Raw genomic sequence first — 26,429 nt, 5'->3', positions numbered from 1 at the left:
TTTTGGAGAAAAGCTTAGGACTTATGGAGAAACTAACCGTTCAGTGATTTTAGATGATAATAGTCTATCTGTTGCCTTGGTTTATCTATGAGAATTTGATGTTGTTTTGGTTACATTTTTATGTATACACTAATACATATATAACACGTTGTGGTTGTTTGAGTTGTTGAAATAACTGAATGATGTTTCTACTGATTTTTAAAGCGTGCCACTTTTTGATAGAGCTGTGTTAATTTAGTATGGTTTCTTGAAAGTTCATAAAAGACATTGCTTTTGCTCTGAATAAGACTTTTTATGTTTATTACTACAACTATGAGATTTATGAATGTTTGTGACCTAATCATAAAGACCTTAATATTGCTGGCCACAAGAATATACGTGTTATCCTAGAACGTTCATTATTTCATTTACCTATCCGTTATAGCTGATTACTGTACTCATCTATAGGTTTGTCTGTGGCATACTTGTCTGGTAGGCAATCATCAAGTGGTCTAATTTATGGAACGTACAATCAAGATGACGTTGATGCTCTGCGGGCATTAGCCGAGGAACCTGAAATGATAGACATATTCCTAACATATCCTTTTTACCTCTTCCTCTCACTCCATTCTATTTTTTTTATAGTTACGGGGTTTATGAGTTTTGCCATTTTGTTTGGCTTCCTTAATTACCATGCACTAATGAATGGCCCAGTGGAATCTTGAATAGAGCTTCAACATCTGATATTCCTCTGGGGATATCAGATTCAGCTGGCAGTGATGCCACAATATCAGAGATAGTTGCAGAGATTAAGCCCCGGTAAGTGATAAATCCAGCTGTTTAAAAAAGGTCAATATGATGCTTTTGCAAGGAGTTGTGGCCAATAGGGCTTCCTACTTGGTTCAGATTATTGATTGTTTATATCTCGTGAACATCATGTTTTTCTGTAGTCTGAATAGCATATTAGCATAGTGCAGTTATTTGCACATTTAATTTTATTTCTAGAATAAAGGATAGTCTTGGAAGCGTCACTGCTGCATATCTATCATCCATACTGATAAAGAGTAAAAGCAATTTTGGTATGCTAACTATCAACTATTTTTCTAACAATAACTTCTCTTATATCACCTAGTTATTGAACCATGTTATGATCTGAAAAGTATTATCCTATTGGCAAGTGTGTGACCAATTAAAAGTTTACAAGTCCACCATTTCTTTGAAGAAGTGTGGTCTTTGTCAAGGGAACCTTTCTTCTCCACGGTGTTGATTGTGTTAGGTTTTAGATGAACTCTTTTCAAAGGAAAACATTTCCTTACCTTGCTGTCAAGCAGATACATGGGGATCCTTGTAGCCTGCATCAACATGAAGTTTATTAGTTTCATCCGGTGTTAATTGGTAGTGGCACATTTCTTATACTGTCCATAGATAGGAGGTGATAAAACATAGGAGACTTCTTTAACTTACTTTGTCTGAGAGATGCTAGGACAATGATGGTGAAAATACATGAATAGGCCATCTCTGCTTCCTATTATTAGAACGTATCATCATTTTGTTGTCTTGCCCTGTCCTTTTTGGATATGGTGACTGGTGGTTATTTATGATTGATCTTGATTGAAGTTGCTCTTATGGTAGGTACCATGTTGCAGGAGCTAAGGGAGTATATTATGCTCGTGAACCGTATATGAATGTTGATGCTGTGCATGTAACCCGTTTTGTAGGACTAGCCCCAGTAGGAAATGCATCTAAGCAGGTTTGTTTTAGTCAAGAGTATAAATATTCCCACTGTTTTGTATCTATTAATCCTCATTTTCTTGGCATGTTCTCCTTTGATTGGGCTAAATTGGATCTTGATTCTTGAAGTGCATGCTTAGAAAAAGGAAAGCGTTGAACTTAAAATGATGTAAAGATGTTGTCTAAAAGAATGTTGCTTCAAAATTGTCATATCTGGAAAGTTACAAGGATAGAATTATTAGTAAAAAGTTGATGTGTAGACAAACTTAAAGGAATGTATAGAGTGTTAGCAATCGAGTTCTCTCATCAATCTCATTCTTCAACATGGAAAAGCTAATACGCTTAGCAACTTAACTTGTTGCTTTAGTTCATGCATCAATCTACTTTATTTTGATTTAAATACATGTTTCTGTTATTTATTTTATTTCCTTTCCCTCTTTCTTGACATTGTTTAATAATTCATTGTCAGAACATTAAAGTCATTTCAAAGCTCAACCGATCTCTTTTGCATTTGCGTACTGAACCTCTTATAGTTATTGGATGTAGATTCTATCATTTCTATGTGATGAACTTGGACAGAACTGGATATTGTGGTGCTTAACTTCTAAGAGTACATTTGCCTGCCCTAAAGTAGAATGCATTTCTTCTCTAGCCATGCTGTAACATCTGGTTTCTGCTCCTGATTCTCAGAAATTTATTCATGCAATTTCTCCCACTCCAGCATCTACCATGTCTTCTACTGAGATATCTACTAAGCCACCAAATACTACTTCATCTCCATACACATTTATGGAAGGAGCAGCTGATACCCAGGAAGCAGACAAAAGGTCTGCTGAAAGTCTTTCTGATTCACAGTATTGGCGATATGATGTCTCCCAGAAACGACGAAAGGTTGGAGGTGGTGATGGTGATGGTGATAAGTTGTGTTTTAAATTTATTTCTTCTGGTTCATGCCCACGAGGAGAAAAATGTCACTTTCGTCATGATATGGATGCAAGGGAACAATCTAGGAGAGGTGTATGTTTTGAATTTTTGAATAAAGGAAAATGTGAAAGAGGTACAGATTGCAGCTTTAAGCACAGTTTGCAGGAAGAAGGTGATGTGAGAGCTGGATCAGGGAGAACAAACTCAAGCAGGTTGGTATTTATCTAGCGCATAAAATTTGAAAATAATTTACAGGTATAATCCACAGGCAAATCCATTACACAATTGTTGCGTTTCTTCACATGTTATAAGTAAATTGGGAATTAAGGACAAACATTAATTGCTTTTATCTTATTGTGGAACAAATCTTTTGTATATGGTACACATTCTCTTATGGCCAGTCTTTTGATCTTCTCTATAACTCTTACACTACATTTCAGATCCAAAGAATGTTGGTTTTGTCTATCGAGTCCAAATGTGGAGTCCCATCTAATCACCAGCGTTGGTGAGAACTGCTACTGTGCGCTTGCTAAAGGACCGTTGGTTCAAGATCATATACTCATATTACCAATTGAGCATCTGCCAAACACACTCTCTTCACCTCCAGAATGTGAAATTGAGCTGGTTAGATTTCAGAACAGTCTCAAAGCTTATTTCAAGAACCAGAGAAAAGAAGTTGTTTTCTTTGAGTGGGTTTACATAAGAGGAACTCATGCTAATCTACAGGTAAAAGTTTTCATTTATCTATATCATACAGATTGGTCCTTTTTTAGACCCATCATACAGAATCTTGTGAAGAATTTGCCCTGTAATTAGTGTTGTGTTGTGGTTGTTTTGCCATATGTTCGCCATGCAATACACATCATAAGATTGATACCATGCTGATTCCCACATGATATTCTTTTCTCTTATTATGTGATTGACATGCATTTCAACTAGCACATTATGCAACCAATTAAAGCCGTTGACTATCACAGAGTGCACTGTGGTCATATCACTCATTCAAAGCTAAATTTTCCCTAATCTTCTTATGATAAAGCATTGAATGTGTTTGTGGTGCCATACTGGCATGTTATGAACATGAGGATTTCGTGGTTTCCCCTAATATTTTTATCATTGCAGGCTATCCCAATTCCTTTATCCAGAGCATCTGCTGTTCAGGATATTTTCAATTTAGCTGCAGAAAAGTTGGGATTCAAGTTTATGCTGTTAAAAAGTAAGTTAGTTGTTACTAATGAATACATAATGCTTCTCGATGAAATGGCCAATATTGATAAGCTGTTTGACATGCATACAATAAAAGCTTTTGAAGATCTTTCTTTTTTATGTAGCACAACGGATGCATTACTAATAAATCCATGGAAAACAACTAATATATTAAGAACGATTAAAATTTAAGGCCAGCAATGTCTGGCTATGTTTGTTTGTTTATACTGGGTACCCAATAAAAGAATTTTGTTTTACTACTATCCCCTTTGATATGTAATTCTAATCGTCGTTCTTTTTTTATGGGGATAATGTTTCACCTGTTTTTGCCAGCTTGAGTCTTAGATATTTTCTTTTGATTACAGGCGACAAGAGTTCTGATGGAAGGAAATTGCTGCGGACTCAGTTTGATGGAAAGTGCAGTTTATTCTATGTGGAACTTCCGGGGGGTACAATATTATCACATGCAGTTGAAGAGAATGAGAAATTTCCAGTGCAATTTGGTCGTGAGGTGAGATAATAACATTTCACTGCATAAGTATGTTCATATCATGAATAATGGAAGTGCATGATTTAGGTATATTCATTATGAATATTTGGTTCTCACAATGTTTTCAAAAAATTCCGAGTTTTTAAATAAACAATCCCGGATCCTCTATTATGTTATACGCTTAAAAACAAAAAATAAAATAAAAGGGAAAAGATATATACACATTCTATGTCGTAGATATTATTTTTCGTGAAAATAACGACCATATAGAAAATGCCTATATTCATGATTGCCATAACGAAAAACTTGTACTTCCTGTTACCTTTTCCATCAAATTTCCTTTTTGTTGGATACGAAACATGATTTGCATTCGGGTTGCCTATTTACACTTTAGATTTGTTTATTTTGGTTAGAGGGTGATTGACGATTGAGAGTTGAGAAGATGGTTTTTGTGGGTGGATTTTGTCCTTCCAATTGTATCAAAATTCTCTGAAATAATATGGACATTCAAGAATCAAAATGTAATGTGTATGTGCATTTTCTGAATTGCAGGTTTTGGCAGGCTTGCTAAACATGGCAGATCGGGCCGATTGGCGAAATTGCAAGCTTAGCAAGGAAGAAGAAATAAAAATGGTGGAAAGATTTAAGAGCGGTTTCGAAGAATATGATCCGAACCGATGATTAATGGAGGAGATGGAACTGATTTCCTGAAGATTTTTAGGCCAAAATCCTGGTAGAATGGAGCTTTTCAACTCACTGTGTATTATGAGCATATTAAACCTTGCCAAAAGCTGTTTTACATACTACACTTTGACATCAAATTTCTTGAAAATGACTTAATTTTTGATTTGTTGAAAATTACTACTTCCATCATAAGCTTTTGAAATTATGAATTTCAATGGTTTACACTTTACAATTAATTGTTATTTTTATTCTTATTCTTATTCTTATTCTTATGATTTATAATTTATTGTTTTTTTTGCTATTTTTGTCCCTCTTACGAGTGAGCTTTGTGGGATCGCATGGGATCGCACAGTCGGAACGCATTCAATTGCACACTCAGGTCACATGCGATCGCATACGGAACGCATGTGATCGCACGACCGGATAACATGCAATCGCACAGTCCGATTGTACAGTCGGAATGCATGCGAACGCAGTCACCATGTGGAAGCCCACTAGTGCAGCACCACTTGTCAAGATGCTTTGTCGTCATGGCCCACAAGGACGAACCTAATTCAGAGCATACGGTGGCCCGTTATTGTTCATCCGTCGTAGTGTAAAAAGTTTTGGGGTCGTGAAAAGTGTCACCGTATATATTTTGAATCTACAGTGAAAACAAGTTTTCTTTTTGCAAGACTTTTCTTTAGGACCTTCAGAAATACGAGGTTCTTCAAACGTTACAATGAGAACAAGTTTTCTTCAGTTAAAAGGGTTTGTTTGCAAGCTCAATGGAATCATTCGTGCAAATCTTGGCAACTTCCCGAGATTCAGAGAATTACGGTCGGTACATGATCCATACTTTGGCCGGGTATATACTTCAAAAGGAACTTGTCTAAAACTACCAATAGCGGTCGGGGTCGACTAAGATGGTAAAGGATGTTAATGTCACCATCGAGTACCAAATTCATAAGGTTTCGTTTAGACCATAATCATATGAAGATGTTTTGGGCATCGAACATTCGATGTTTTCCTCGATCTAGGGAACGGAACTTCGATTCATGGGTTGCGAATCCATACGAGACGTTGAAACAGAGGAGAGAGAAGGAAGTGTAGAGTCTATCTTGTTGGACCCCACGAAAACCGGTACTTTGCGGAGTACGAGGAAAGAAGTGAAGCCGACAAAGCCAGAAAGAGAGAAGAGGCAGCCTTTGCTGCTGCCAAGAGTGTTGAGATGAAGAAGAAACGAAACGGATGAGTAAGGGGTCGTTTACCAAACACTTACTTAGTAAGTGTTTACCAATAAAATTTAATATTATCATTTATTTACCGAGCAAGATTTTAGTCTATCAAAACAGTATCGTATGCATCAATTTACCCGGTAAGTGCTTACCATGGTAAGAGTGATTGCCCTCACTTACCGAATAAGACTCTTGGTTCTTGTCTTGCTCATATCTGGTAAGATTTTTGGTCGTTATCATATTCATCCGGTAAGGTAATGTGACTTGGCAATCGGAGACGGGTGAACTTCCGGTTTCTTTGTAGCCAAAAAACAACGTAAGATTCGCCGCAAAATGTGTTTTTACCATTGAGGCCTGATTTTGCAAGTAGTAACGATGCGAGGAGGACGAACATTCCCAAAGGGAAAAGGATTCGAGATACGACTACAAATCTGGGAATATTCTTTGGGGTGGAGTATAGGTTTACATACTTTGAGCAAGATTTATTGGATTCGTTTGGTTTAGATGTTAATTTAATAGTGTTTTTGTAACTATAAGGACTAAAAACAGGTTTTTATTAAAGTACAGGGACGATTACTGTAATTTATCTTCAAAAAACATTTCCCTTTTAAAAGGCCTCAATCCTCAAGCAGGTGATAAATCATCACAGGTAGCAAAACCCTAGTCCCGCCGCGCCGGCGACAACCGCAAAGTTCTGTTCTACGTATGGCTGCAGTTAACTCCGGCGAAACTCAATCAAAGCAGAGGATTCCTCGAGACGCCGTACGGAAAGCGGTGATCTCTCTGCTTAAATGGAAAAAGAAGCAAATGTCCGATCAGAAAAATCCGATTTCCGGCGACGTCGATGATTTCATCTACCTTCTCTTAACTCTCAAGAAAATCCCCCATAAAGACTTCACCACAAGCCCTAAAAAGATACCCCTTCTCCATTCTTTGCACACCTCGCCGGAATCTTCCCCCAGTTGCCTCATAATCGACGACCGGCCAAAACCCAACTCCCAGAAACTAACCTTTGAGTACGCCGACAAAAAGATCAAATCTTTAGGCATACCCATCACGAGAATCATCAAACTTTCCAAGCTGAAATCAGATTACAGATCTTTCGAGTCAAAAATGGAACTTTTTAACTCATTTGATGTCTTCTTAGCTGATCGGAGAATAAATGAGATGCTGCCGAAGATATTGGGGAAGGTGTTCTACAACAAGAAGAAAAAGATTCCGGTGCCGGTGGAATTACGGCGAGATGGGGATTGGAAAGAGGAGATTGAAAAGGGGTTTTGTAGTTCTTTATTGTGGTTAAGTAATGGGACTTGTAGTGTGGTGAAAGTTGGTAAATTTGGGGCAATGGAGGTGGAGGAGATTGTTGATAATGTGGTGGCTGCCGCTGGTGGAGTGGTGGAGGTGGTGCCCAAGAAATGGGTGGGGTTGAAGTCGTTTCATTTGAAGTTTTTTGATTCTTTAGCATTGCCAATTTACCAAAAGGGGGTGAAACATGAATCAAAGACTTGAGTTTTGTATTTTGTTTTGCTGTTGGTTGAATTTGGATTTATATTTACCAGCAGTTTCTTGTGCTTTTTGAGCCTATAATTCCTCACAAATCTTGTAGCAATTGGGATTGCTTAATTAAAATTGCTTATTAACTTATTTCGGGAGATATCAGTAACATGGAGTTTTTAGTGTTTGGATGGAGAAAAAAAGGAAGTGTTTATACTGGTTTGGCACCGGTAATAGAGAGTTTTTAGTGAGTTACTTTCTTCTAACTTATTAACTTATTCCATTGTTGCAAGTGAGTTACTTTCTTCTAACTTATTAACTTATTCCGTTGTTGCACCGGCAATATGGAGTTTTAGTGTTTGGATGAGAAAAAAAAGGAGTATTTCTATCTATTTTATCAGCTTATCGGTGTGGTACCGCCATAAGCTAATTCAAATACTTTTGTAGAAGTCCAGTTTGTCACCATATAAATTGATACATTTACAAAAAAAAAACATAAATAAATAAGCAATCTCAAACACCCCTAACAAGTTTTTGTCTTGGGTAGGGGTTTTTTTTCCCTGAAAGGAGTATGTTTTGCTTTGTAAGGACAAGTTTGGAAAAAAACTTATTTTCTGTGTAAAGCTACGTTTAAAAGTTTACTGAATAAGCCATTTTTTATATCATTAAGCTACTACCAAACAATCATGTATAGTTGTGAGCATTATTAAACTGATTAAGTTGCTAATAGACATGCCCTTGTTATTACCAACTTCTTTGTTGCGAAATATAGATATCCTCTTTAAGTTCATAATATATTTTCAACGTATGATTTGACTGAATTTTGATGTAACTAGATGTATATTTGACGACATCCAAAGCCGAAACATAATACGACTAAAATTCTGACATGTTTGAGATTAATCAGCCTGACCAATTACATAGTTTTACCCAAAACCGGTTAACAATACCAAGGGTAAAAAGGTCATTATTGCTACGACGATAAGGGTAGAAAGGTCATATTTTATGTTTAAAGATTGTAATTTTTACATAACTGAAGGGAACAAATATCACTTTAAAAGAAAAAGAGTACGAACCGAACCGAACCAAACCAAATCAAACGAAACGATTTATTAGTTGCTACAAGTTCAGAAATGATGAAAATTGAAGCTATAAAAAGAAACCAAAAGGCCTATAATTTCGAAACTTTGCTCAACTAGTTTTCATCAAAAAGAAGAAGCAACGCATTCGGAGCTTTGCTTCCTTTTCATCTCCCGATCCAAATTCGTAAAGACTATCAGAACTCGTAAACATCAAGTCATTTTGCTTTGAATTTGCCGATGAACATGTACTAGGAACTCGACATAGGAGAGACCACTCGGAGACTTGTCTTCCACCATGTGTGAGAAAAACAGCACCCCTGAACCAAAAAAATCAATATCAGAAACAAAACCTCGAAAAGAAAACAAGTATTTGACTTTCTCAACCTGTTATACGTTGACTTCTCGTTGCAAAAATACCGAGAAACTACCATAGTTTATAAAAATGAACAAATTATCGAAATGTAAGTGCAAAAAAGAACATCATCCTTGATATTTTGCAGTGTCAAAAGAACGATGGTTGGTTTGAAATAAAAAGCCAAAATAAATGTTCACAACAAAAAGGTACAAAATTTTAGAAATGTGTAATTATAACACTTTTAATTGATAAAAAAGACAATTATATCCACTACCCATAATGATATAGAGGTAGTAATGAATTTATCTTTCTCACAAGCAAGGGTAGAATTAGCAAGCGCTTGGTTAGGAAACATGACGCTCATTTTGAGACAAACTAAAATAGAAATATGGACACTTATTTTGGGAGGAGGGAGTAACAAATTTTGTATATGTAACATCCCTGACCAACAGTACCAGACATTGTCCGTTTTTTTCAGACCTGGACTCATGGTTTTAAAACGCGTCTCATAGAGGAGGTATCCAGTCCCTTATTGAGGGACCTTAATTCCCTCCCCAACCGATGTAGGATCTTACAATCCACTCCCTTGGGAGCCCAACGTCCCCGCTGGCAGACCATTCCGGTTCCCAGCTAATACATTTGTAACACCCCAAGCCAACCATACCAGATATTGTCTGCTTTGTCTACACTTGGACTAACGATTTTAAAACGCATCTGATAGAGGAGGTATCCAGTTCCTTGTAAGACAACCTTAGTTCCCCTCCCAACCGCTATGGGATCTTACAGTATCATTTCCCCCAAAAAAGAAAAACAACTGTTTGATGGTTATGTTACCTGATGGATCTCCTTTCTTGCATAGTTTCAAGCTGCAAGAAGTAAAACATTGTTAAGAACGAAGAACACTTTGTAAATCAACATGAAAATATTCTAAAGAAATGCAACAGCCATCATACATACCGAAGGTAGTTGCACCTTTGACTTCTGATCTCGTTTATGACCTCATTTAGCTTCTTTGACAAAGGATTGTCGTATTGCTGCAATACAAACTGAAAGAAAGAGTAAAAGTTATCGATAGCTGCTCTATAACTTGTCTACAAATAATCAAGTCTTCAGTCAACTGGTGGAATRCATCGCATCAACCTGGGAGCATAACAACGGCTCTGCCGACCCTACTTAAGCATGCATATTATGTCAGTGAAGACTTGGTGTGAATCCTTGGACATTAGAAGAGCAAAAGGACGGGGGCTAGTGTGAGCTGAGGGGGGACACATTGATCAAGAAAGTACATGATACACATGGGGTTGGCATCCTCCGGTATCAGGACTAGAGGTGACAAAATCGGCAGGTCGGCAAGATTGGATAACATGTGATAGCGGGTTCAGGTCAAAACGAGTAGATCTTTATGGAGGGCCATTCGTCAAATTTTTTATTTCATAAATAACCAATATATTAAAGATGATTACAAAATTACTGTTAAAATTACGATCCAATCCTTTTAAATAGAACAATTTAAAAAATAACTGCTTGACTATACTTCAGACATCTTTAAACCATTCGACACATTTGACCGGTTTTCCTCTTAAATATTTCTTTTTGAATTACAAATAAGATGATCGAGCCCCAATCATCTGTTAACCACTTAAACAGTGTTAACTATGCAGACTCATATTAGCCAATCAAATGTCTTGGTTGTTTTTGGTTTCATTACTCGCCTAATTTAAGTAGCAAGTGTAGTTGTGTTTCTAATTTTTTCTTTTATTATTTTTTAGTCGCTTACATATTCATATCCCTATTTTTAGGGAGGATAATTATGGATGTGATTGTGTTTGAATATTTTGAATTATCAAGGAGATATTTCGGTTGGTTACAATCTACTATCGAGTTCATCCGATTAAGGGATAACATGCGTTCATCGACTCTAGCTAATGTTCACCAGTCGAGTAAAAATTTGTTCGTAAGTTAAAACAAAGGGATGAATCTTGTGGAAGGAGGCCTATTTGTTCATAATCTAATGATGTTATGTTAAGTTCACAAACGAATGCCCTAAATGTTCATAAGTGAATTATGCAATTGTTCAGTCCAACTGTAGATCCATGAATCTGCTACTTTAACATAGGTGAACATTTGTATATTGTTGAATCTGCTATTTTCAGGGAATCCATTTTTAGGGAAGTTAATTAACTTCCCTAATAATTAGGGAGGTTAATTTTCCTAAACCGGCTTCAGGTATCTTTACTAATTTACCCTTGTTCACCTATGTTCTTTTAAATGAGGGCGTCCCATTGTTGAAAATTTACAAATTTGCCATTAAATGAATTACATCCTTCCATTAGAAATTTTAATGAATGAGATCGGTTAACAAAGTTAGTACTATTTTTTTTGTTATAAAAATAAGGGGCCTCTAAGATGATCCGCCTGTTTGGGAATATGGGTCGAAATTTCCCTATGATTAACTAAAGAAGGTAAAATGTTGGAGTTTTAGTTTACCTGACTGGGAACTTCTTCGGCAGAAGAAATGCCAAACAGTTGCCGAATTGTATCAGGATCAGCAGAGCTTCCGATATAAATTAAGCAATCCTCACCATTTTCAAGAAGATAGATTCCATTTTCGCTCACTTGTTCACTTGAGAGAGGAATAGCCTGTGGAATTGCAGATCCATCTGTTTCCTGTAACCTCGGAAACAAAGGACCAAGTAAGGCGGGTCCCATACTGAGAATATTAGAAGACAACTTCATTCTTTACCTTTAAATTAAGGTCATGAACACTTATCATCCTCGGGTACACGAGTGGAATTGCCAGTTGTGCAGAGAGAGGGAAAACATAATTGATCCAGAACGATCGTTCATCTATCCGCCCGTCGGTTCGCAGTCCAATACTTTTAATCAATGCTAAAAGTGGAGCAAAGATTGAGATCAATAATAATCAACCCACCTGAAGAATAGGGTCTCAAAAACCAAATGGATGGATACTATACATATCCTCCAAGAAAGTCTTTTAATTCTGGATATATGTAAGAAATTGATCTATTAAATAAAATATATACATGTTTTGATTTCTATTTAAGTGTGGTTTGTGAGATAATATAATAATCTGAAGGTGAAAGTTCAAATAAGAACCAAAAATATTTTTTAAAACCTGAAAACCAACTATTTATATTATTCATGATGAATAACCCTGAATAATAATGAACATTATTCATCATGAATATCATGCATTTTCACTATTGATATCATGCTTTTTTATCATGAATATCATGCATTTCATTATGAATATCATGTATCTTCATCATGAACAAAGCATGAATAGGTGGTTCCCAGGTTCTCAAAATATTTGTCAAAAAGAGAATATACCAAGAGTGTATAAAGGCAACAATTTGAGAGCCTCTGGAAGAATAAGCTGTCCTGATGACGACACAGTAGCACAAAATTTGCGATAAGCATGGAGAATGTTGATGCAAAGGTTCGTCACTTGCTCCCTTACTTGTAGTAGCGGGTTTGAAAGGATTTCATTTGCCGCTGTAACAAATTGAAGAATGAATCAATAATTAACCTCAAACATTTTATGTTGGACGGGATTGTTCAGGATACAGAATCAGATGCACCGCTGGTTCCGGTTCTGGTTCTCTTTCTTGAACAGGGATTTGTGTTGATGTGAATAATAAAGTTCAGCTAATCTGGTATGATTTAGATACAGACAAAAGCATTCAATCGAGTATCAACAAAAATCAATTACCTTGCTTTAGAAAACATGAAAATTGAGTATCCAAGTCGGCCGAGCGGAAGAGGTTACTCAGCATGGTTGTGCACGGCAAGGACAATGTTGAAACACGTATTCTTCTTTCACCATATACAGTAGTATAAAGAAGTGCACACTGAGAGATATAACACACAATATGATTATAGAAGAAACGGGATGTGTTTTTGATGATATACAAATATATACATAACTCGAGCAAATATGAACTTCATCAGATCATTAAATAATTTAGGCCAATATGAACTTCATTAGATCATTAAATGATAATAGATGCACAAACATATATACCTGAAAAGAACATTCAGTGCCGTCCTGCAATTTGTCGTCATGTTTCAGGGTTACCATGATGGATTTGTCACAATCAATCTGAAAAACAAAATTATTAGAAATAAAAAACGATGTCACAAGTAAAAGGAGAATCACCTATATCTTAATATTAAATTTTAAAATGGGGATTTCGGGGAGAAAGAAAATTGTAAAAGGGATTTAAATGAAGATTCAGATTGACCAATGGTAGTGTGCAGATCTGATCGCAGTTATACTTTTTCTAACTATTCTGTAATCAAAGTTTCTATATTTCCTCAGTTCTAGATGGAAGCAGATAATTCCATTCTGCTTAACTGGAAAATTAGTGATACATAACATGTTGCAAATACAATCATACAGCATACCCCCTTCATATAAAGAAAGGAGTAAACAAGATCACCCCCTGCAAGGTGATCTAGAAGCTCAAACTATTAAAGTTGGGCTAAAAAATTAGGGAAGAAAGTAAATTAATCAAGCTAGAGTTCAACTAGATTCTTTGTGATCTTATAGGATTTTGTTGCAGTGGCAGAGCCAGAATTCTATTTTGGGGAGGCTAAACGATGTAAAACGAAATGAACTTACACTACAAAACAAAGAGGCTTAACAGACGGAAAAAAATCGTTCGTAATCCATCGCAAAAAGCCATTACCGGTGGATCACACAGCCGGATAAATTGTGGCCGATGATCATGATTATTGACCATCATCAACGGAAAATCCGTCCTTCATTATTCGGGAGAAGAAAATTGCCATTAAAAAGATCTATGATCCAAACATTGGCATCATAAAAACCTTGATTATATATTTTTGGATTTTGTACAATGATATTAATATTGATTAATTCATTTTGATGTAATGATATTTTTTATAAAACTTGTGAATATAATATAATATAAAAAATTTATTGTGAATAAACGATTAAAACATGCATACCAGTTGAAAGCAGCAGTAAAAAATATTGATGATTAAATAATGAAAGTAAATAATGAAGAAAGAAATTTAAAAGGTTCAGTTTAGTGCAGAAGAGGATTTGATCCCTAGTATTCTCAAGTAAACTTTCACCAAAAGCTCTAACCAACTAAGATGGCATTAGTTTGTCTACCATTTTCTATTATAGGCTATATATATTGAGCATTAGAGGGGGCTGAGCACCAGCCAGCCCCCTACTAGCTACGCCTCTGCTTTGTTCGATGTGTGCTCTGAACCACTAAAATGCTGATGATAAATCATCCAAAAATGATACTTTCATCAACCAACATGTTTCTGATAGAACCAGACTTGTGTTGAAGATGGATCAGAGAAGATATTCTCTGAAGATTCTAAGTGTTGAAGAAGAGTCTATCTCGGGACAGACAAGTCAGAGCTCTGTGCCTTAACAATCAGAGATCTGGATGGATATACACATAAGTCTGAAATAGCAACTCAGACATGATATCATGAAGAACCAGAAGTTCTACTCAAGTCAGATCTCTGATCAAGCTGAGAAGACTTGTGCAATTCAGAAGAATTATTGAAGCACGTGATAAATTGCTATTTGTCAAAGCTTTGACCGACTTAACTGCCATGTATTATACATAGATGGTTTCCCATCTGTAATTGTATTGATTGGTAATCATCCAAGGTATTTGCTCATAATTTTAACAGAAATTCTCTGAGCCTAGAGAATTCCTCTCTCTATAATCTAAACTCCCTCAGCTTGTAATATATGAATAACATATGACTACGCCATTGATCTATACTACTGTTCTTAACTAGATTTGTTGTGATTCTACTGTTGTTCCACATTCTATCGATTAGATTCAGTTGAATTACTCATTCTCAGATCTTTGTGTCTCATATTAGTTTTAACCTTTTAAACTTTATCTTTATCTTCATTGGCCAACATAGGTCAAGAGAAATGACAAACAACCAAATTGAGCAAAATGTCCTTGAGAGAGAGAACAATAGGAATGCATGTGCGTGTAATTATATAATCAGAAGGTGAGTATAGGGGGAGGGAACAAACCGCAGGTAGGTCCACATCTGTTGGAATGCGCTTACAGAAATTCCCGGAGTATTCTTGTACTTGAAGACCCTGAAAATTGAAGGAAAAAAGAAGAGAAATAAAAGAATTAACCACTTTCAGTGGCTATTATACAAAAAATCAAAGCTAATTTTGGAGGGACAGAGAGCTCACCTGGCTGCTTCTAACACGCATCACTGCTTCAAAACCTTGTGGCCTTGTGACATTCCACCGAAGATCATTGTAGAGTTTTGCAGGATCCGAAAGAGCAGAAAATGGGTGATAGTAGTACACCTGGAAAAAAGGGTGAAGAATATCAACATGCAAACCACAAAAACTAATTACATGGAGGTAAAAAATGGAACATCACAACATAAAAAATCAAAAATCATCAAATAACCAAAGGCTTGAAGGGGAATGAGTATCTGATAATTTTTTTAACAGGGCCTTCAGAAAAAAATTATTGGATCGGCTGAAATTGAATCTATAGCAACTTATATGCATTTACAACTATGAACAAAGAAAACATAATAAATTATATGATGCACACAAGTACACAACCAAGTGCATATACGCATTACACTTCTCCATGATAATGGTTGACAAGATGAATATGGCGCCATTGATGAGTACCTGCCCTCCAGTCGTCCTTGGGATGACGGAGATGGAAGCAATGTCCACATAACTTTGGGTAGTAATGAATACATCAACAGAGACCTGAAATATTGAAATTATATACGTAAAAGAAATGTATCATAACTGGTCCGGCCTTCTAGCCAACAGGGATAGAGAAATAAAGTTTTCCTAAAAAAATATCCAAATTAGGGAAACTTCACCTGGTACTCCGCGAATTCAATAGCCATTTCCTTTAAAGTCTTGTCTGCTGGTTGAAGTAGTTTATGAGGTTCCTGAAATTTAAGAATAAACAGAACACTTTAAGATTTGGGTTAACCAAACCTGGTTTTGTATGTGGAAGAAAAAAAATACTTTGCAAGTTCCGTTGTAGACACTAGTTTGCAGGCAACATATGCAACAGAAAGAATAAAACACGTGGGTATTTCTATTAATCGTATTTATACCTTCTCTCCTGCAGATATATTAGTTCTTCCTTCAGCTTCTCTAGCAGAAAGAGCCGCAATACCAACAGAAGGCAAGACTGAAATATAATTTAAAGATTAGAACAGATACATCTGTTTCGTCTTTATAACAATTACTCAATGGTATCAAATATATCATTTCACCAGGCTACCATATAATAACAAAAAGAAATTATATACATACATATAACACATAAGAATTAAAATATATAATCTTTGTGTAAAATATTGACATAATCAATATGATTCTGCCACTGACGTCAATATAAACATATAATCAGAAATTTAAGAGCTTGCCTGATTGAAATACCAAAAGTTTGCCTCCAGTACTCTTCATTGCCAAAAAAGCAGCCTGAGTGATATACAAATGATGATCATGTGACAGAGTCATAGATAACAAAATCAGGAGAAAGTTGTGCTGCTTTAGGGGGGCCATATTATAGATCAAGCAGAAAATTTAGTACCTTTATCCCAGCACCAAAAGCTGAATCAGCTGTTTTATTATTCTGAAACATAGTTGGAATGCTTTCCAGCAGCAGATCTAGATGCTGACGACACTGTATACTCAAACACAACATTCATTATACTTGATATTAGTTCCAAACCTCTTGAAAACAGAAACTCGCTAAACTTAACATATCACATCCCCTAAATCAAGTGTAAACCCTCACAAAGAAGTAAATAGTTGGCATGACTAACCTCAGAAAGTTGAACAATAACATCAGTTTGGAGAGGAGTGTAAACATCTTGTACATCAGGAACTATGAGCATCAATGGCTGCAACAGCAAAATCAAAAAATATTACACTAAGCATTCTATTTTATATTATATATCTAGGAGGTGTTTGGTTAGAGGTATTAAGCAGTAATCAATGGGAATGAAAATAAAAGAAACTGGTTGGTATTATATAATATAATGGGCTCATTCCCCCAGAAGCCCAAATTTTCATTCCAGATTAACAGGGGGAATGAAAATTCTTTTCCATTTTTATTCCGTGTCATTTTCATTATCTTTCCCATTTTCATTCCCCGGCATGAACCAAAAAGCCCCTTAGTGTTCTTTATCATGCAAAAACATTGCAACTTGAATTTGTAACATACGCAATAATCCTATAATTTTGTAATTTCCTCGGTTAAATGAATACTTTGCTTCTATTTTTATCTAACTACCAAATTGGATCTTATTTCATTTTCATCATAACCCAATTTCAACCCAACTGCAAGTGGTAAAAAGTTATCAGCAATTACAGAAACCTGCTGCAATGCACGCTTCAGGTTGTAGAAATGGATGGTCGAGTCAAATGTAGCAATTCCAACCATCGTCCGAGGACCCTCCTGCACCAATCAGATTATTATAAATAAAAATTATGAACCAAAGCGAAGATTACAATAAAATAATATTGATGCCGTACAAGTTTTGGACTTCTGATTCACATACAGAACTCCGATTCACCTTTTAGGTGGAGCCATGTTCAAGAAAACAGGGCAGTGGCGAGCCTATAAACAACTTATTTTTTTGCTAGACACAAAAGATAACATAAAAGGGGAGTTTAGGTAGTTAGTGACATGGGGCTGTGGAGGGCCAATAGGGGAGGGCGCAATTGGTCGTGTCTGAGGTATCACAGGTTCTTTTAAGAGGGCACTAGAAGGTAACTACGAGAGGGATTGACAGATCGAGCTTTCGAATATGTTCCGATTAAAATGGGAACCAAGTGTAGGAGCCGAAGGCAATCTCGATCATATAGGAGAGAGGAGGGAAAGCCAGAAAGATACTTTAAGATCCCACATCGGTTGAGGAGGAGAACCAAGGTTGCCTTATAAGGGACTGGGTACCTCCTCTATCAGACACGTTTTAAAACTGTGAGCCTAGGTGTAGACAAAGCAGACAATATCTGCTATGGTTGGCGTGGGATGTTACAAATTGTGTGCCAATGAGGACGTTGGGCTCCCAAGGGGGTGGATTGTAAGATCCCACATATTTTGGGGAGAAGAACTAAGGTTGCCTTGTAAGGGACTAGATGCCTCCTCCATTAAACACATTTTAAAACCGTGAGTCTAGGTGTAGACAAGAGCAAAAAATATCTGGTATGGTTGGCTTGGGATATTACAGATACCAAATCCAAAGAAGGTAATTTAGAAATGGGAAACAAAGGATTATCCGACTCCGATCTGCCTTGATTTTCTAAGATACAAACACTTTAAAATCAAGGAATTCGTCGATTTCTAATTCTGGTACCCAGACAGGCACAATTACCTCCAAATATTATTGAACAATCACTTCTTAAATTCGAGCCGCAGAAGAAACCTCACAAAGACAGAACAACACGTTCGATTTACTTAGCTCATAGGATGCTTTAGCAATAAAAAGGTCTCCCAAATCGTTTTCAATCTCATAAGAAATATTAACAGACAGAATCCATATGGAAGTCCAGTAATCCTTAGCCAACTCATTCGAGAAAATTTACCCACTCTTTCAAGATTAGGTTGAGATTTTAGAAATCCTTCTTTGTGCAAAAGATTAAATTTTTCTATCTGGCCATTGTATCATCGCTGCAAATCTGCCCCGTATGGATATTTAGTGAGAAATATTCCGTTCATTAAAACATTCATATAGCTTAGCCCTAGACAGTAGTGATCGGTCAACGGACAACACAAAAGACTCTTCTATTCCTTTAGGTTGAGAGTTCAAGTCTCTTTACAGGCAGCAGTTCATCAATTTTTTAACCATTTAAAAAGAAGTAGCAAACGTATATATTGCGACGGACAGGGATCAAACGGGCCATTAGTGTCACATGTTTTCATAAGCTTCAGCATGCCAAAAATCAACACAAACTTACTGGAAGATCAGAGATAACTCGGCTGATGGCGCTGCAAGCTCCAGCTGTAGCACCCGTCTGTATGGCATTCATTGATACATCAATGAGGAAGAAAAACACAGCAGGCATCGGATCACGCACCTGGAAAAATATAAGAAATTAAGTACCACCCAAATGGTATTACGTGGTTAAAAGATATGATCTATCAAATCCACCAGCTCAGTACTTGAAAATTCTAAATGATTAATTAGCAACAAAAGGTATTGGATATATATGGAGCAATAGTAACATGGAAAAAAAAACTATAATCAAGAAGCAGCAGTAATCCAAACCATAAATTCCCTTGTAGCAACAAATTCAACTGTGCCTCTACATAGCTCAGGCCTCTCATCAGCATCTCTTCGTCTGCCATCTGGACCTAGATTGCACTGATAATCGCGGGGAGTTTCATCTGTAAAACCTGCAAAAAAGTAGCAGGAAACAGAGAGTGAAAACCTGCATGCTCACATACAAGTACAACAACAGGATATGTCGATACTCACCACAGAAATTACAGATAAAACGTCTTCCTTGATCAATAAACTTCATGAAGGGATTGATGTAGCCTTTGCAACGAGAACAACGAACAGGGCCACTTTCACCCAAATCCACTATCTGAAAATATTAACATTTAGAATTTAGTTAAAATTATAAATATAATCATAGTACAATGAAGAGTCATGACAAGCCACCATTTACAAAGTTAGGATCATGAACTACACAAATTGTAAAGACGAGGAGTGCCGTTAAGAAGTATCTATGATTTAACAGCAAAAGATAAACTGATGGTAGTTAGGACCTGGGCATTGTTTGGTAAAATAAGCAAGCTTATAAGTTAGCTTATTTTTTGAGTAATCGTTTAGATGCACATAAGCTAGCTTATTGATAAGCTGCTTGGAGTAGCTTATGAGGAGCTTTTTGATACCCTTTTCCAATTATAACCCTGATTAATATTAATTTATTAATTATAAATAAATATTAACTATTCATAAATATTAATTTATAGTAGTTAAAATTAATTACAAATTATTAGTTAATTTAATTATACATTATTAATTAATTTTAATTATACAATAGATATTATTAATTATTTATAAATGTTAATAACTATATCAATAATTTTCTTAATTATTATTCAATATATTTAGATGTCAAAAGGCAAATATAAAAATCCTAAAATTGTTTATGTAAGTTATACAAAAATTTAAGTCATACTTATTTTATTTCGTAATTAACATATGCTAAATAATTTTAATAAAATGTTTAATTTAATTATTAATTATATTTTTGAAAAAATATTAATTAATTATGATATGTGAGGTTTTGACCAATTTTATTGTTATTCATATTATATATAATGGTTATATAAAATATTGCTTAATATATATTTTTTCTAAAATTTGTTTTAACAAATTCAAATTTTATAGTATATATATGATAATCAATTATAAATTCTTTCAGTTAACATATTATATTATTTAATTTTTTTTATTATCTTGTTTGTATTAATTAAAATATTATATTATTAGAAATTTGTTTTAATTATATTATTATAAATTTATTTGAATTATATTATGAAATATTTGTAATTGACTATTTTTCAAGATGCCCTTTTTGGGCATTTTACCAAACATAATTTGTTCATCAGCTAGTTTGCCAAACATAGCCTTAATATGTTGGGCCGCGCGTGTTCCTTAAACAAGTTAGATCTGTTTTTCTCCATTTTCTCACACTCTTTCTAGAAATGACATTTTCTTTAACTCTATGTATGCTTCTTCCCTCCAGAATCTTTTACCAATAAATGATATGCATCATGAAATCATTAGAAGAAAAAGATCTTTTATGCATTACTTGGATGGGCTCCTCAGATGGATGAGGTAGGGCCAAAGGCTGGACCAACAAAGCAAGTTGCATCCCAGATGTGGTCAAAAGATCAGACGTGCAAGCAATCTGAGAAAACAAAACAATCCCACGTTAAACCAAGCAACCAACATTTCAAACACAAAGTAGTTAAGAGGAAATATATATCACCTGATTAATGGTACATCTCATGTACCGGGGACTGCAATTTCCAGTATCCCTTACGATGAATTCGCTTGTAGCAGGCTTCAAATTTTAAAAAATAGAAAGTCATAAATAAAACACAAATGCTAATACAAAAAAAATATCAAGGATGCTGCTCTTGGCAAGATATGTGAACAGAAACAAGCCAGATAACAAGTTAAGAGAACTTGAAATACCGGTGGAGGATTGGCCTGGTTGCCCTGGCGAGTTTCATGCAGAAGCACCGAGGAATTCGGTATAGGGCGTGGAATTTGGTTAGGATCGATCTTTGATGGTCCTGTAACTGCGGCTCCACCGGCACCCATAGCTGGTGAAATTGTCGCCATTGATTGTTGATTAGAAAGTGGTGGTGGCATGCCAAACATTCTTGGTGGTTGAGCAGAACCAGACATCGGTGGAGGTGGTACATTCTAATAAAATTAATGAATTCAGAACTCACTCTCAAAATCGAAGTGATCAAATGAAAAAAAAAAATGGCATGCAGAAAAAGTAAATATTCTTCAAAACAAGGTTACATGATACTCCAGGCAATTAAGCTGCAAAAGTGACTTTTATAGGCATGTAAAATAGACAGAGTTCCGACACAAATACTAATTAATCTACCTCCTTTACAGAACATTAATAACTGCATAGCAGAGCTATTTAGTAATATTTTTATGGAGGTAGCACATTACGTTTTAAGAACTTCTACTAGTAACAAGTGGCTACCAGAAGAGTTTCTGTACGGTTAAACTTTTCAATCTTAAAGCTTACTGGAACTTTTGCAAACAGAATATGAAACCACAAGTGCACAGCATTAGAAGGCCTTCTGTGTTTGCTACTAACGGGAAAGATATGTTTATCCATTCAGGTATACATATATGATTCATGGTTTAATTCATAATTGTGGGTTTTTAATCGTTTACAGCAATCAAAATAGTAATTACATTAGAGTATTTAATCGGTATAAACAAATCAGAGTGAACTTAAGTAATTAGGTGTTTTAGTATTTGTTTAAGACATTTTAGTATTCTAATTTTGTTGCCCAGGGCCAATAAAGTTCTTTTTTATCGTTCAAGATTTTTATAATTTTGAAGTTGAATAGAATCATAAATTGTTTTCAGCTGTGGAGCATCCAAAAAATAACTTGACAGCTTGTAAATAAGCTGAGTTGAGTGGATAAAATTCTGCACGCACTCGGACCTTTTTGTGCAATGTTTTGGGTTCTTTTAGTTGCAAGGACTCAAGGGTTCTGAGTTCTTTAAGTGTGAGCTTCTGAAACTAGTTACTTTCCAGCCTTCAACCAAGTATTCCAAATCATTTTCGCCTCTAATCACTGTAAATATATAAAAAAAATCTCAATACAATCACCTGTCAAAACAAAAGTGACGTTCTTTTTTTTTTTAAGTATATAATATTTATATACGGAAAATAGAACAAATAAACTCACACACCCTCCTCACCTTTGGTGAGGTTTGAACCCCTGACCTCCTAGGAGGCCAAAGACTCGCATACCACTAGGCCAAAGGCCCTTCGGTAAAAAAAAAAGTGATGTTCTTGTAATGCAATATCCTACCATCCTTGCCAATATGACACATTTGTGTGTGGTTCCTTCAACGGAAATGTTCATCTATGTTCTTATGTGTGACACCAAACGTATTCTCCTACGATTGTATTCCTTGTGCGGCTGCATTGTCTTATGATAGTGTGGAGTGTGAACGGATATACATTTTCTAGTTCTATAAGTGGCAAGCCAATGTTCATTATATACGAAGTTGTTTAAGGTTGCTTAGTAAATTATAGATGTTTAAAACTGTACTTTCTCCATTCAACTTTTGAGTTCCCTTTCTTTTTGCACAACTTTAAGCGTCAAAACTATGGTAGGTTACCATTTTAGCCGTAGTTCCAATTAACAATAACTTTGTTGCATTTTGGCGCATTATGCCTTTCTGATAAATAATAATCTTATAAAGCAGTTTCGGTAACAAGACAGTCAACAGATGCAAGGTCTAATGCGAACACCATATAACCCTTAATTTGACTTTGTTGATGTTTCCTCATCATAATCATCGCTACACCTTACTATCGGCATTCCTCAGTAAGTACCAAGCAATATCGCAAAATAATATGTTATTATATTCCTCCATCCAGGGAATTTATTTCCATTTAAATCTTCTCGGAATTAAATTCAAACCATTCTCTTATCATCCACATTTATATATTGACCTCAAATAAATTTAGCAAGTCATAATTAGTGTTCCACTAATCCCTCGGCATTAGGCATTGAATGTCGCCATAAGGTGTCGATCAGTCAAGGCCACTTAATTGGACCCCTAACCATTAAGTGTCATCCACCACTTTGATTAGCAACTAATTGTTTAATTAAGTGTTTCAAAATAAACAGGAATTAGGCTTCTCTTCTCAACTTATGTTCATCAAACGATTTTACACAACTTGGAAGAAATATATCCAATCCTTTGAGTAGTTGTATCAACAAAAAAATAAAATTAGTCACGTTGAGAGGTAATCATATCATATAATATAGCATAAGAAATTTAATTTTTTTCACATAGTACAAATGTAATCTGTGTTTTATATACAAAAATGAGCCACTTACACGTCTGCATAGATACCCAATTATGTGTCTAACAATTTCAACATGTGTCCTCTAAGAATGCAATGTCTTTTTAACTGCATTTTTATGAGATACCCTTGCTCAAATGGTTACTTTCCATTTCATGAGTCAGCTTTCAGTGGTGGCATAATGGACATATTGACCTACCACATAATCAGAAGTCCTCAATAAGAAGATGATACCCATTATTTAGTTGTGCTGTTTGGGAATTCTGTATTGTATATTGTAATATTATTCAACAGCGTGAACTGCCAAATCTTAATTAAATTCTTTTTGTGCATTCTTATGGTTGGGCGAAGGAGTATGGCAAGGTAAAAGGACAACTACACCGAATGATGTCAAAATGAACTGAAACTAGCTGCTTAAAGGTTCGGTATAATGGTGGATATTGATCACCTGGCAATGAGATGATTCATGCACAAACAATTAAAGTGTACCATCAGTTAAGCTACACTAGAGATAATAATTTTTTCAAAATTGAAATAAATAACTTACTTGTCGAGATTGCATTTGCCATGGTTGAGCCCCAAAAGGAGAAGCTTGTTGTTGTGGCATGCCTTGAGCCTGAGCTGAAAATATTGGGGGTCCTCTTGGAGGTGCTCCAAAGGAGGGTGCTAGTGGCATTGGCCCTCTTGGAAGATTATCAGGTGGACTTCCGGGATGTGAGGGCGTTGTTTGACCTGAAAAAGAACCCATAGGTGACGACATGGTTGGTGGAGAAGGCGAAGGTCCAGCAGATGGTCTTGGTCTAACACCAGCTGAAGGATACTGAGGACCACCTTGCATACCACCTGGTCCAAACGATGGGGGGCCATTACTCAATAGACCACCACCTGACATTGGTGGTGGAACAGACGGACCTGTTGTCAAAGGAGAGGATGCAAAAGGACCAGGACGAGGACCAGGATGACCGATAGGAGCACTCATTGTTGGAGTCGGCAAAGGTCCAGAACCCATCGGCCTTGAAGCAAATGGAGGAGGAGGGTTACTACCAGGAGGACCACCGCCACCACTGCCACGGTTAGAGGCCATGAAAGGAGGCAATGTACCTTGTGGAGATCCAGTAAAAGGTGGCACTGCACCCCTGGGAATGACACCTGGCGGTGGAGGCCCTGGACGACTAGGTCCTGAAAATGGAGATGATGAAGGGAATGGTTGAGATTGTGGTTGTTGGCCAAACGGAGGAGGTGGACCTCTAGGTCCACCACCAGGATTTGGGGGTTGATTAGGGCGATTGATTTGAAGGTTTTGCATATTGTCAGCAATCGAATTAGGGTTATAATTAGGCGGTGGATTGCCTGGTCTGGGTCCACCGGGAGTTGCCATTGATACGATCTCTATATATCAAACTCCGATTTGTATATAGATGCTCGGAATTCCCCAACAATTTCACACTGCAAAGGATAAAGATTCAGTTTTTTCTCATCTACCATCGACAATGAACAAAACCCATGATCTAAAACTAAACAGAAATTGCAAACGATGAAGTTAATCAATATCACACGTGAATTCGATAAGATCTATAATTATTAGACTAAATCGAGTGAGACATGATGAGTTTGATCGACATACCTGCAGTTGAATATCACTGATCGAATCACTGACGAGGGAATTTAGGCGAATAGATGAAAGAAAAAGGGTGTGTAAGAAATACCTAAGCAGCGAGGATCAAGGGGAGATCGTATGAGACCGACGGATGAAAATGGGAAACGAGTCTGAAGACCATTTTCGTTGCAACTACCCACAAAAATACAATAATTTGTGTGTAAGCGTAAATCCGAATCCCTAAATCTTGATTTATGTTTGGTATGTTTTTTATGCCTATCAATTTTATTTTAGGTTGTCAATGTCGATTTTATTTTGGGGGTTATTGCATAAGGGATTCTTATAAGATGGTTGTTTGGATAAACAATTTATACCGGTGTCAAACTGGTAACAAAAAGTTTTTGAATAAGTTAACCAATTCTAACTTATAATAAGTTGATAGGTACTTTTATATAAAAGCATAAGTTATTTCAAATAAGCAATCCCAAAATCTCAACACTGTTTAAGATGGCCAGTCTCGTGTTGTTTATCCGATAAACGCTTATCAAATTATTTGTAATCTTACCCTGTAAGAGCAACAGCAAGAATCGAATGTCTTGCCCGGTAGGTAAATGTGATAACTATTACCTGTTTATCGGGTAAATTGTTCTATACGATGTCATTTTTACGAATCAAACCTACCCGATAAGGTAAGTGAGATTGTTGGTTTTTATTAATAAGTGTTTGGATAAACGCCCAAGACTGTTTCTGTTTGTTTGGTTTACACATGGAATGGAAATTGAATTTCACCGATTTCATTGTCGCCACCGTTGCCCCCATTCGCGACTATTGTTGTCATCGCCACCATACTGCCAATTAATTATATTGTTGTAGAATATTTATAATTTAATTTGAAGATTATGAAAATTGCATCAGTGTTATTGTCATTCATTGTTTCATTCCAATTCCTACACTACACCAAACATGCAAGTTCCAAATTTCCTTGAGATAATTCATTCTAACTTATACCAACCAAACGTGATACCAAAC

The 26,429-nt window shown here is 36.0% G+C and overlaps 3 protein-coding genes across 5 annotated transcripts in view; 2 read left to right on the top strand and 1 right to left on the bottom strand.

Moving 5' to 3' along the window:
* The window catches only part of LOC112507464 (zinc finger CCCH domain-containing protein 64), a 6,452-nt gene extending 1,264 nt beyond the window's left edge, over window positions 1–5,188 (top strand). For 2 of the 3 annotated variants that reach the window (XM_025112061.1, XM_025112063.1), the window contains exons 3-10: window positions 448–577; window positions 679–798; window positions 1,612–1,729; window positions 2,401–2,846; window positions 3,075–3,360; window positions 3,757–3,850; window positions 4,206–4,351; window positions 4,883–5,188. In XM_025112061.1, coding sequence (XP_024967829.1) covers window positions 448–577; window positions 679–798; window positions 1,612–1,729; window positions 2,401–2,846; window positions 3,075–3,360; window positions 3,757–3,850; window positions 4,206–4,351; window positions 4,883–5,011 — 1,469 coding nt within the window. In that variant the 3' untranslated portion in view covers window positions 5,012–5,188. The remainder of the gene's footprint in view (window positions 1–447; window positions 578–678; window positions 799–1,611; window positions 1,730–2,400; window positions 2,847–3,074; window positions 3,361–3,756; window positions 3,851–4,205; window positions 4,352–4,882) is intronic. The other variant, XM_025112064.1, reaches the window with a different exon arrangement.
* Window positions 5,189–6,936: 1,748 nt separating this feature from the next.
* On the top strand, window positions 6,937–7,740 carry LOC112504196 (ribosomal L1 domain-containing protein 1-like). The gene has a single exon (XM_025108144.1). The coding sequence runs from the start codon at window positions 6,937–6,939 to the stop codon at window positions 7,738–7,740; it is 804 nt and encodes a 267-aa protein (XP_024963912.1).
* Window positions 7,741–8,709: 969 nt separating this feature from the next.
* LOC112505770 (protein transport protein Sec24-like At4g32640) lies at window positions 8,710–25,557 on the bottom strand. Its single transcript, XM_025109743.1, has 25 exons — window positions 25,428–25,557; window positions 24,351–25,249; window positions 21,418–21,651; window positions 21,209–21,283; window positions 21,029–21,127; window positions 19,681–19,792; window positions 19,471–19,598; window positions 19,160–19,279; window positions 17,577–17,657; window positions 17,023–17,100; window positions 16,788–16,880; window positions 16,621–16,675; window positions 16,306–16,382; window positions 16,063–16,134; window positions 15,860–15,943; window positions 15,401–15,520; window positions 15,230–15,298; window positions 13,208–13,285; window positions 12,896–13,034; window positions 12,514–12,678; window positions 11,906–12,051; window positions 11,650–11,829; window positions 10,120–10,208; window positions 9,997–10,028; window positions 8,710–9,124 (listed from the first exon to the last, which is right to left on the bottom strand). Exons 2-25 carry the CDS (start codon window positions 25,179–25,181, stop codon window positions 9,018–9,020), a joined length of 3,264 nt encoding a protein of 1,087 aa, XP_024965511.1. The 5' UTR covers window positions 25,182–25,249; window positions 25,428–25,557; the 3' UTR covers window positions 8,710–9,017.
* Window positions 25,558–26,429: the final 872 nt, after the last annotated feature.

This window comes from Cynara cardunculus (genome assembly GCF_001531365.2).
Source record: "Cynara cardunculus var. scolymus isolate 2C chromosome LG 2, CcrdV1, whole genome shotgun sequence".
NCBI lineage: Eukaryota > Viridiplantae > Streptophyta > Magnoliopsida > Asterales > Asteraceae > Cynara > Cynara cardunculus.
Note: the sequence above shows the minus strand (reverse complement) of the source record. Positions and strands in the feature narration are given on the sequence as shown.